Here is a 12,014-nt window from a genome sequence, read left to right on the forward strand (position 1 = left end):
CGAACCCATAAGTCGTTCGACATTACTTCTCCCCTGGGCTTGGGAGCTTGCAAGAGGTCCCGGACTAGGTGAACGACAGGCACGAACAGACGAACCCTCGGAAGCAACACTGTAACACTTTGCGCATATCACTTTATCGATTTTCTGTTTTGCACTTATTTCACTGAAATCGAAACTTTTACTGATTTCTACCTGAAACACGCAATTCTACCCTTCATTAAAAGGTAGTAATTGCAAAATCAGTCGTATAATGCAGCTCATTAATACTAGCAAAAAACAGAAAACATATATAAAGATAAAAAATTCAGTGGCTGGGAAAGAGACTAAACACTAGTTCAAATAAACTACGTTTACAATCTCTCACCGCACATAGCCTGGGGACAAGAATAAAACCCTAGAAACGTTTTACCTTCCTCCCCGTACAGAGACTAGGGACGAGAGTAACACGAGAACAACGTTACCCGCTTGAACGGAACGTTTTCTCTCCTCTCTCTCCCTCCGTCTCTATCTCTCTCTCTCTTTCTCTCTTGATTTCGCACCTAAGAGAAGAGCCCAATTATATATCGTCAAAAAAACATGTTATTTGACTAAAGGAAAAAACTGAAAGGTTTTCCAAATAAAAAGTTCCTTTAATTTAGAATTAAAAACATTAAAGCTAAGAAAGAATGAACAAAACGTCAGAATTGATTTACTCTTACTGCAAAGTGAAACCGTGATACACTCTCTCTCTATCGTAACGATAGAGCGCATGTTGAACGTCCTGAACGTCAACAACTGCGTAGTCTAAAAAACTAAACGTTAGTTCATCTTTGAAAACAGTACGAAGACTATCAAAGAATTTCTTTCATAAAACATTAAATTTAAAAAGTTTTAAATTCTTTAAAGGCTAAATACGATATAACGGGCTCAACGTTGATTAACTTCGGTTCCAAGTTAGGACCGCCTACTATCAGGAAAGGTCGCATATAAATAAAACATAAAAATGGAGTTTTTATGATAAAACCAAGTTTTGTGAATACTTACCTGGCAGTTATATATACATAGCTAATTATCTCTATTTCGGCAGAATTTTTCTAAAACTAGGCAACCGCCTTGTGGTGGTTGGGTGGTAACACCCGTTAAAGGGTGGTAGGAGGAATCATTCCCGTTTTCTGTTCTTCAGTTCATCTATGCCCGACCTGTCTCCTGAGGGGAGGTGGGTGGGCCTTCGAATGTATATATAACTGCCAGGTAAGTATTCACAAAACTTTGTTTTATCATAAAAACTCCATTTTTATGAATAGAACTTACCTGGCAGTTATATATACATAGCTGATTAACACACTTGGAGGAGGGTGATAGACAGTAACATCGTTGGGGAAACAACCAAAAAAGTTGTAGGATAAATAAACACCTTGATTCCTTACCTGCTAAGGTAGCTGACTTCAAAGGTTCCTGCCTCTTGAGTCGCTTTCCCTTAGGAGTGTCAGCCAGGATGTGACCTGCAGTGCTGAAAAACACTCAATCGAGTCTGTCAACGGGGTGAGACCAACAATCTGACTAGACTTCAGGACTACCTATTGCCCAAAATAAAAAACCGCAACTTCACCAAACCAACCACCTAACATTTGCAAAGTAGATATAAATAATCTAACTAGACTGAGGTGACTGTACACAAGTCGAAGCCCTCAGACAACCAATAAAAAAATACACCAACCTATGTACAAGTAAACAAAACTAAGGTTGAGGGGAGGTAGTAACTCCTTTGCCTAATACAGAAGCCGTAGCTACGTATGGTCCCAAGGTATAACATTTCTCATAATCCACCCTCACCTCTCTGAGGTAATGAGAGGCGAACACAGAGTTGCTCCTCCAGAATGTCGCATCCATAATTTGACGGAGCGACATGTTCTTGCGGTAAGCAAGCGAGGTCGCAATGGCCCTCACTTCGTGAGCTTGCACTTTTAAAAGTCCGAAGTGTTCCTCCTCACACAAGAGATGCGCTTCTCTTATCACTTCCCTCAGGAAAAAGGATAAAGCGTTCTTGGAAAGGGGCTTTTGAGGATCTTTCACAGAACACCACAGGGAGCTAGAAGAGCCTCTCACACTTTTTGTGCGAGACAAGTAGGTCTTGAGGGCTCGTACTGGACAGAGCAGCCTCTCTTGCTCTTGACCCACTAGGTTGGTCAAGTTAGGAACCTCAAAGGTCCTCGGCCAGGGCTTAGAAGGGTTCTCGTTCTTAGCGAGAAAGTCTAATCTCAAGGCACAAACTGTCCCATTCAGATTGAAGCCTACCTGTTTTTCAATTGCATGGACTTCACTAACTCTTTTAGCTGTTGCTAAGGCCAAAAGAAAGAGGGTCTTCTTGGTAACCTCCCTAAGGGGAGCCTGTGAGATGGGCTCAAATCTCTTGGTGCACAGAAATTTAAGAACCACATCAAGGTTCCAAGAAGGGGGCTTTAACTGGGTCTGCTTGGTCGTCTCAAAAGACTTCAAGAGGTCATGTAAGTCCTTGTCGCGAGACAAGTCCAAGCCTCTATGCCGACAGACGGAAGAGAGCATACTTTTGTACCCTTTGATAGTGGACACAGCTAGCTTAGCGTCCTGTCTGAGGTACAACAAGAACTCCGCAATCTGGCTCACAGAGGTAGTGGATGAGGAAATCTTGTGCTTCCTACACCAAGCCATAAAAGTCTCCCACTTGGACTGGTAGACCCTCTGCGAAGAGACCCTCCTCGCTCTGGCGATAGCTTTCGCAGCTTGCGCTGAAAAGCCTCTCGATCTGACGAGCTTCTCGATAGTCTGAAGGCAGTCAGATTGAGAGCGAGGGGGTTTTGATGATATCTCTCGAAGTGGGGTTGTCTGAGCAGATTTGGACTTGCAGGGAGGCTTCTTGGAAAGTCCATCAACAAGTCCACCACCTCCGTGAACCATTCCCTCATCGGCCAGAACGGAGCTATCAGGATCATCCGTCCCGAATCGAGGAGGGCGAATTTCCTGACTACCAGATTGATGATCTTGAACGGGGGAAAAGCATAAGTGTCCAGCCCCGTCCAATCCATCAAAAAGGCGTCTACTGCTATTGCCTCTCTGTCCGGAACTAGGGAGCAATAGATGGGGATCCTCTTGGATAAATTGGAGGCGAAAAGATCGATGAGGGGTCTCCCCCACAGCCTCCAGAGACTCTGACAGACCTGTTGGTTGAGGGTCCATTCTGTGGGAAGGACCTGCCCTTTCCTGCTGAGCATGTCCGCCCTCACATTCTTCTGTCCCTGAACAAACCTCGTCAGCAGGCTTATCCTGTTCTCCTTCGCCCAAAGAAGGAGTTCTCTTGCTGTCTCGAAGAGAGACAGAGAGTGAGTCCCTCCTTGCATCCTGATGTAAGCAAGAGCTGTGGTGTTGTCTGAGTTGACCTCCACAATCTTCCCAGACACCAAGTCCTTGAAGGCCTTTAGCCCCAGAAAAATGGCCATCAGCTCCTTGTTGTTGATGTGCCATCCCAGCTGAATTCCTTCCCAATAGCCTGAGACCTCCTTGCTTCCTAGTGTTGCCCCCCAGCCTGACTCTGATGCGTCTGAAAACAACACTAGGTCTGGGTTCTTCTTGTGTAAGGAGATCCCTTCCCCTAACAAGGTTGGGTCCAGCCACCACTTCAGAAGAGTCTTGACTTCTATTGGAATGGGGAAGGAAAAGGAGTCTTCCTGCATCTTTCTGTTCCATGTCTTCGAAAGAAAGTGCTGAAGAGGCCTTAGGTGGAGTCTCCCCAGAGAGACAAACAGTTCGAGGGAGGATAGAGTCCTCAGCAAACTCATCCACTCCTTCGCTGTGCATCTCTTCTTGTCCAGGAAAGTTCTGACTTTTACGAGACACTTGGTCTGTCTTTCCTGAGAGGGAGAAGCCCGAAAAAGAACTGAATTCAGAACTATCCCCAAATAGAGAATAGTCTGATTCGGTCTGATCTGAGACTTCTCCCTGTTGATGACCAGGCCTAGATCCTGAGCCATCATAAAAGTCTTCCGTAAATCCTCCAGACATTTCTCCCTCGATCGTGAACGAATCAGCCAATCGTCCAGATAGAAGGATATCCTTATCCCTTCCTGATGCAGCCAACCTGACACATTCGCCATTACCCTGGTGAAGACTTGAGGAGCCGTGCTGAGACCGAAGCAAAGAGCTCTGAATTGGAAGCACTTGCCCTCCATTACAAACCTCAGGTACTTCCTCGAAGTCGGATGGATGGGGACATGGAAATATGCGTCCTGCAAGTCGAGGGACACCATCCAGTCCCCTGGACGTACTGACGCCAGCACCGACTGAGTCGTCTCCATGGAGAACTTTGTCTTCTCCACAAATACAGTGATACCTCGGTACTCGACCATAATCCGTTCGAGATCCGTGTTCGACCTCCGATTTGTTCGAGTACCGAATTTTTTTTCCCCATAAGAAATAATGGTATATATTCTATTCCGTTCCCAAGCACTCGAACAGGCCCAAAATATTAATAAAACGTGTACCTAAACAACAATAATTATCTAAATGTGTATGAAATTGGTCAGAAAATCCTATAAAACAATTTTAAACCATTTACTGTACTAAAATAAAACAATTTTAAACCATTTTCTGTACTGTAGTGAACATACCTTTGAGCAGCGGTTCGATGGCATACAGGGATGGATGTGGAGAGGATGGAAGGGGGAGGTTACTGCTTGGAAGGAGAGTCCCCTTCCATGATGTGGCGGGGTAGTTCTCCTTCAGGAGTTGTTTCTCTCTCCAATGAAAGGGTGGGCAGATCTATTTCAGGGGTTTCTTCTCTTCTTTGTCTCTTCTTTGGAGGAGAAACAGGCTTTGATGTAGCAGCTTTCTTTTCTTTTGTGAAAAACTGGTCTATTGTTAATTGTTTCTTCCTCCTCTGCAGTATTCTTCGAAAATGATACATGACACTATCATTAAACATATGCACTGCCCGGTTTGCTACTGCAATTTCTGGGTGGTATTTTTCAGCAAAAGCCTGCACATCTGCCCACTTGGAACAAATTTCATTGATGAGAGAACTTGGAACATCCTCCCTTACCTCATCCTCTTCTGAAGATTCCTGCTCCACAATCAGATCCTGCTGCTGTTGTTGTTGCAGGTGCAACAATTCCTCCACAGTCAACTCGGTAGAATGGCTTTCTACAAGCTCATCAATATCATCCTTGTCGACCTCAAGCCCCAAACTCCTGCCCATGACAACAATTTCCTCAACGACATCAGTGTCATCAGAAATTACAGGGGTAGCAGTGCTTGGACCCGCCTCTGGTTGGAAACCTTCAAACTCCCTCTCTGTGACACATGATGGCCACAGCTTACGCCAGGCAGAGTTCAATGTCCTATAGGTCACACCTCGCCAAGCTTGGTCAATCATGTTAACAGAGTTGAGGATGCTGAAGTGTTCCTTCCAGAATTCCTTTAGGGTCAACTTCGTGTCACTGGTCACTTCAAAACACTTTCTGAAAAGGGCCTTGGTATAGAGTTTTTTGAAGTTTGAAATGACCTGTTGGTCCATGGGCTGGAGTATGGGAGTAGTATTGGGGGGCAAGAATTTGATTTTGATAAAGCTGTATTCTTCTTTCAAGTCATCCTCGAGACCTGGAGGATGTGCAGGAGCATTGTCCATAACCAGAAGACATTTCATTGGCAAGCTCTTTTCAATGAGGTAAGCCTTAACCTGGGGGGCAAACACTTCGTTTATCCACTCAGTAAAGAATTGTCTTGTGACCCAAGATTTAGTGTTCGAGCGCCACATAACTGGTAGTGCACTTTTACAAATATTATTTTGTTTGAACACCCGGGGGTTGTCCGAGTGGTACACTAACAAGGGTTTGATCTTGCAATCGCCACTTGCATTTGCACACAGCAACAATGTTAGCCTATCTTTCATTGGCTTGTGACCTGGCATCTTCGTCTCGTCCTTGGTAATGTACGTATTGGCTGGCATTTTCTTCCAAAATAACCCAGTCTCATCACAATTAAAGACTTGTTGTGCGATCAAATTTTGTTCATTTATGTACCGATCGAATTCCCCCACGTATTTATCGGCTGCAATTTGATCCGAACTAGCTGCCTCCCCATGCCTAGTAACACGATGAATACCTGTTCTATTACGAAACTTTTCAAACCAACCCCTGCTCGCTTTAAATGTAAATGAATCACTTTCACTGGTACTCGGACTTTTCTTCACTAATTCTTCATAGATATGCAACGCTTTTTCACAAATGAACGCTTCACTAACACTTTCCCCGGCCAACTGTTTTTCTTTAATAAATATTAAAAGCAACTTTTCCATCTCCTCAATCACTTGTGGCCTTTGCTTAGTTACCGCCGTAACTCCCGTTGCAACATTCGCCTTCTTAATCATTTCTTTATGCTTTAAAAACGTAGAAATGGTCGACTTCGCCATTCCGTATTCTACCGCTAAATCGGACACTCGTACACCATTCTCATATTTCGCTATAATTTCCTTCTTCAACTCGATCGTTGTTCGCACTGTTTTCCTCTTCTCCTTCCCCTTAACACTCATTACTTTCTTGGGACTCATTATGAAAGCTAAAAAAGCAATTAAAAGCACTGAAAATCACTAAATCACAACGAATGCTGATCGCGCGTTGTCTGAGTGACGCTCTCGAGAGAACTGATGCTTCCCGAACAAGCGAGAGTGGCCGAGATGGCGCGATCATCACAAAGCCCATGCGGTCGTCACGTGTTCGGCTGGTCGAGTACCGAATTTTTGGTCGAGCACCGCAGCAAAAATTTCTCGAAAATTTTGGTCGAACTCCGAATTGTTCGAGTATAGAGTCGTTCGACTACCGAGGTATCACTGTACGTTGAGAGCGCTGACATCCAGGACGGGTCTCCATCCGCCCGAGTTCTTGGGGACCAGAAACAGGCGATTGTAAAAGCCTGGGGAGACTAGATCCCGAACCGGTTCTATCGCCCCCTTGTCTAGCATCTGGTTGACAAGGTCTACTAGAGCCTTCTGTTTCCCAGGATCTGAGTACCGGGCTACTAAGGCCAGCGGAGCATCTGCGGGAGGAGGTTTTTTCAGAAAGGGGATCTTGTATCCTTCCTTGATGACTGAGAGGGACCAGGTGTCCGCCCCTCTCCTCTTCCAGGACTGCCAAAAACCTGACAGTCTTGCGCCTACTGTCTGGAGGAGACGAACTTCATTTCCTGGAGCGAGGTCTGAAAGAACCCCTGGTAGATCTTGGTCCTGAATCTTGCCTTCTCCCTCTAAAATCTGATCTTGAAGTAGTCCTGCCCCGAAAGGGCTGCTGGAATCTCCTTTCCTCCCGTTTCAAAGAAGAAGGAGGGGCTGCAAAGGGCTTACGAGCAGAACGAGATAAAAGGTCTTGGGTGGCTTTTTGGGCCAGAGAACGCGTAATGTCATTAACCAGGGACTCGGGAAAAAGATGTTGAGAGAGGGGGGCGTAAAGAAGCTCAGACTTTTGAGCATTGGTAACAGACCTAGAAGCAAAAGAGCAAAGCAGAGCTCTCTTCTTTAGGACCCCAGCTGAGAACAGAGCAGCCAACTCATTCGCCCCATCTCTGAGGGCCTTATCCATACAGGACATAATGCTGGTAAGGTCCCTAGATCCATCCATCTGTTCAGTTTTCCTTGCGAGAGTCCCAAGCGACCAGTCTAGGAAACTAAAAACCTCAAAGGCTCTAAAAATACCTTTGACGAGATGATCCAGCTCCGACAATGACCACATGACCTTGGCTGAGTTGAGAGCATGCCTTCTAGCAGAGTCCACTAAACCAGAGAAGTCACCCTTGGAGGAGGAAGGCACTCCCAGACCCAAAGGTTCTCCAGTTGCATACCACATACCCGCTCTTGAAGCAAGACGAGCTGGTGGAAACGAGAAGGAAGTCTTAACTGTTTGTCTCCTCTCCATCATCCAGTCATCAATCTTCGTGAGAGCCTTCTTTGCGGAGATAGACAGCTTCATCTTGATGAAGGCCGACTGTTTCTTGGCCTTCTTTCTGTTAAATTGGGACTGAGGAGATTGAGGGGCAGCAGGTTGGAATTCCTCTCCAAAAAGTTCAAGAAGGGAGCGAGAGAGAACTTTGTAATCTCCCACAGCGTCGGCAGGATTATCATCGTCATCAGAAACATCCTCGAGGGCCTGATCCACATCTGCAATATCCTTCGAAAGAGAAGGATCCTTAGAACCCGAAAAGGGCAAATCAAAGGCATCATCCTGCAAAAGACGGGTTGCATCCTGGAGTCCCGCGCTAGAAGAATCCTTGGAACGAGAGGCAGTATCGTCCCGAAGAGGCAGGGTGGTATCGCCCTGGGACCGAGAACGAGAGGCAGCGTCGTTCTGTCGTCGAGAGCGAGAGGCGGTATCGTCGTGGCGGCGAGAATGAGAGGCGGTATCGTCGTGGCGGCGAGAATGAGAGGCGGTATCGTCGTAGCGGCGAGAATGAGAGGCGGTATCGTCGTGGCGTCGTGAACGAGAGGCGGTATCGTCGTGGCGTCGAGAACTAGGGTCGGTATCGTCGTGGCGAAGCGAACGAGAGGAGGTATCGTCGTGGCGAAGCGAACGAGAGGAGGTATCGTCGTGTCGAAGCGAACGGGAGGCGGTATCGTCTTGGTATCGAGAACGAGATGCAGCGTCGTTCGATAAGGTATCGTCCCGGTATCGAGAACGAGAAAACGTAACGCCCTGGTATCGCGAAGAAGTATCGCCTGGCGAAAGCATACATTCCTCATCCTGGCGTAGAGACGGAGAAGTTCTCTTTAAAGAAGAACTCCGTTCTCTCTTAGAAGCAGACTTCTTAATCGGCAACGAGTCGTCTTTACGTCTGTCAGACTGGGCGTGAGGGCGGCTAAAGGCTTGTACTAAAGTCAAAAGTTGTTCCTGCATGACAGACATAAAGGATTTAGCAACATCAGCTGGGTCTTGCGGACCCGAAGGGGGGGGCTGACGAATAACACTCGTATCTTCGGCAGCAGGCTTCGTCCTTTTCACAGGCACGAAGTCGAAATCATCCTCCGACGGACAAGGTTCATAACTGCTAGAACCGGGAGAGAAAGAACGAGACCGTTCGTCGCGGTTCCATCTCCTCTTAGTAGGTCTTGAAGCTTCATACTTCCATTTACGTCTGGACGAATTCGGAGAAGACAACAACACATCCGACTCGTCTTTCCCGTGACGGTCAAGAGCAGCCTGGGAATAGACAACAGGACTGTCTGAGGCGACGGCTGACCGAGGGTACGTACCTCTCACCCCCTTTCGGTCATCGACGTACCTTCTCCCTTGGTCCTGGGAGCTTGGTAGAGGTCTAGGCCTAGGGGTATGACAGATTCGGTCGGTCGCCACCTCCACAGCACTAACACAAGCACTTTCACTTTCCTTACCTTTAAAGGCCTCCAGCTGTTCTTTAATGGCCTTCAACTCGGCCGCCAAGCTAGCGTACCGAGGGTCATCCGTAGATACGGAACCTGTAGGAGGTGCAGGAGTTACTACCTCAAGGGAAGGATCAACTTCCAAAGAGGAATCAATAATAGGATCAATAGATAAATCTACGCTAAGTTCGTCTTCCTTACCACTAACAGACTTAGACTTAGACCTAGAAGCTCTCCTAACTCTATCGAGCTCTAGCTTACGCACATAGCGCTTCATAATTAACCAATCTTTCTCATCCAAAACCTTACATTCCCCACACCTATTATCAAGGGCACAAACAAAATCCCTACAATGAGAACAAACAGTGTGAGGATCAACCGCCATTTTGGGTAGTCTCACCTTACATTCCGCATTCGCACAGATACGGTAATGACTCTTTTCACTCATAATGAAAAAACAGCAAAAAAAAAAAAAAAAAAAAAGCTAAGAGAAAACAAAATACAACGATCGCCAAAACCCCAAATCAGAGTACTTCACCAAAAAAGCAGACTGGTACACCGAGCAGGGAAAGCGAAGAAAAACTCTTAATGACGGACCAACGTGTTATCGATCCGGCCGGCAGAGATGAACTGAAGAACAGAAAACGGGAATGATTCCTCCTACCACCCTTTAACGGGTGTTACCACCCAACCACCACAAGGCGGTTGCCTAGTTTTAGAAAAATTCTGCCGAAATAGAGATAATTAGCTATGTATATATAACTGCCAGGTAAGTTCTATTCATAAAAATTTATTTTTATATGTTTATAATAAATGGAAAGTTAATCGAAGAGGCCTAATAAAGGCGGAGAGATATAAAATATATAGATCTATAACGTGTTAAGCAAAATTACTAAAAACCTAAACACACTTCCGTCTAAGGGAAGGGTCGGCCATTTAAAAGTGAAAGAGAGTCCATACTCTCTTTGTCACCATAATTAAATCTATCCAAAACGAGTTCAAGTTTTGAGATGAAGATAAAACACCTGCATAGCGAAAGCTCAAAACTAGAATAGTGTACTTCACCAAATAGTTGTGAAAACAAATCCAGTTAGTAACAGCGAATTAGTAGGTCTTGCCGGTAGCCCGACAGAGAGAAAATTGAGTTCTGTGTTTACATTGAGTACTGAGTACCTGCACGACAGATGGCGCTGTTGAAGTACACCCCCTACCTGCATTGCGATCGCTGGCGGATTTTTAACGTAGAGTTTTCTGTCGAGCAACAGAGTTGCAGCTTATATAATCACCGGCTAAGTTTAATATTGAAAAAAATGTTACACTAATATTAACTATCCCATACACCTGAGATTATTTTTCCTGATTTTTTTTAAACAGCAAATTATTGGATGCACCCTATACACTAAGTTGAGACATGAGAAAAAAATAAGGGGGGGGGGGGACACACAAAAGACAGATTTGGCTCTTGAAAAGAAGCAATGACTGAATAAACTAATTCTGATATACATTGGATTAGCACGTATTTCCAAGCTGTCCGAGACAAAACTTAATCAAGCTCATTACCTTGACTTTAAGAATTTGGGATATTAGCTCCGTAATACAAATGCAACCAGGGTAAATCCCAACAGTTACACTAACAGATAAAAGAGATTGGACAGCAAGGATAAAAAAACAGGAACAGAGGTAGAAAAGAAATACATAAAGTAAGTGTTGCTAGGTACTGATGAAATGCTGCAAAGAAATCTAAATGAGGTCTAAAGTGCTCTGCATGAAGGGCACTGGTGGTATTACCCCTCTAAAAGAATATCCCACCCTTTCCACTCCAATTACTAGGTTAATAGTATGAAACAATACCTATAAGAAATTAAATATTACTTAGATTAAATCTAATTAGATGGAAAAAAAATGGAAGAATCCTAAATATAATATTCACTAACAAATGATTGGGGACGTAATTTAAAAAATATAGGTGTACTGTACAAACATATATTGTTCTTTCATACCTAAAAAACAGAAAAGAAAAGAAAAGAAAATAAAATTGATAAAATTAAAATAAAAACTTACTGAAAATAGGCCAGAAACTTTTACTTTTACTTACTTTGTAAAATTATATCTTGAAAAAACATAAGTACCATTGGTAGTTTTGCCCTCTTCGTGTTCTAGAATACCAGATGGTGCAAGCAATATTTCTCCATCGGGGGAAAAGGAGAGACGACGGCAAAATGATTTTAAGGTATCATCATAAAATAGCTTTGATACCTGAAAAATAACCATAATTAGATATATAAACACACAGTAAGCTTAATAATGTAGATCCCTTGTATAGTTCAAGGAAACCTCATGGATAAAAATCTTATACATATATAAAGATCATGCAATTCTAATTAAATTCAATTTAATGTTCAAGACATCGATACAGCAATGAAAGATTTTTGGACGAATTGTTCAAATGGTGATACAACCTTCAAAGTCCATTTTATAAAAAGGAAATTTTAAACCAAGATTTAAAGCCAACTGAAACTCCAGGGCAAAAAACATTATAAAAATTGATTAATTGTCAAGTTAAAAATAGTGGTCTCAGTCACCATGAGAAGAAGAAGAAGAAGAAGAAGAAGAAGAAGAAAAAAATACCTTTCATTTCAAGCAA

General features: G+C 44.2%; 1 protein-coding gene across 1 annotated transcript in view; it reads right to left on the minus strand.

The window, feature by feature from the left end:
• Positions 1–12,014, minus strand: part of Caf1-105 (chromatin assembly factor 1, p105 subunit) — a 100,156-nt gene that overhangs the window by 34,642 nt on the left and 53,500 nt on the right. Inside the window, exon 7 of the mRNA XM_068345129.1 lies at positions 11,466–11,626. Within this exon, the coding sequence (XP_068201230.1) occupies positions 11,466–11,626 (161 nt within the window). The remainder of the gene's footprint in view (positions 1–11,465; positions 11,627–12,014) is intronic.

This window comes from Palaemon carinicauda, chromosome 21, assembly GCF_036898095.1.
Source record: "Palaemon carinicauda isolate YSFRI2023 chromosome 21, ASM3689809v2, whole genome shotgun sequence".
Classification (NCBI taxonomy): domain Eukaryota; kingdom Metazoa; phylum Arthropoda; class Malacostraca; order Decapoda; family Palaemonidae; genus Palaemon; species Palaemon carinicauda.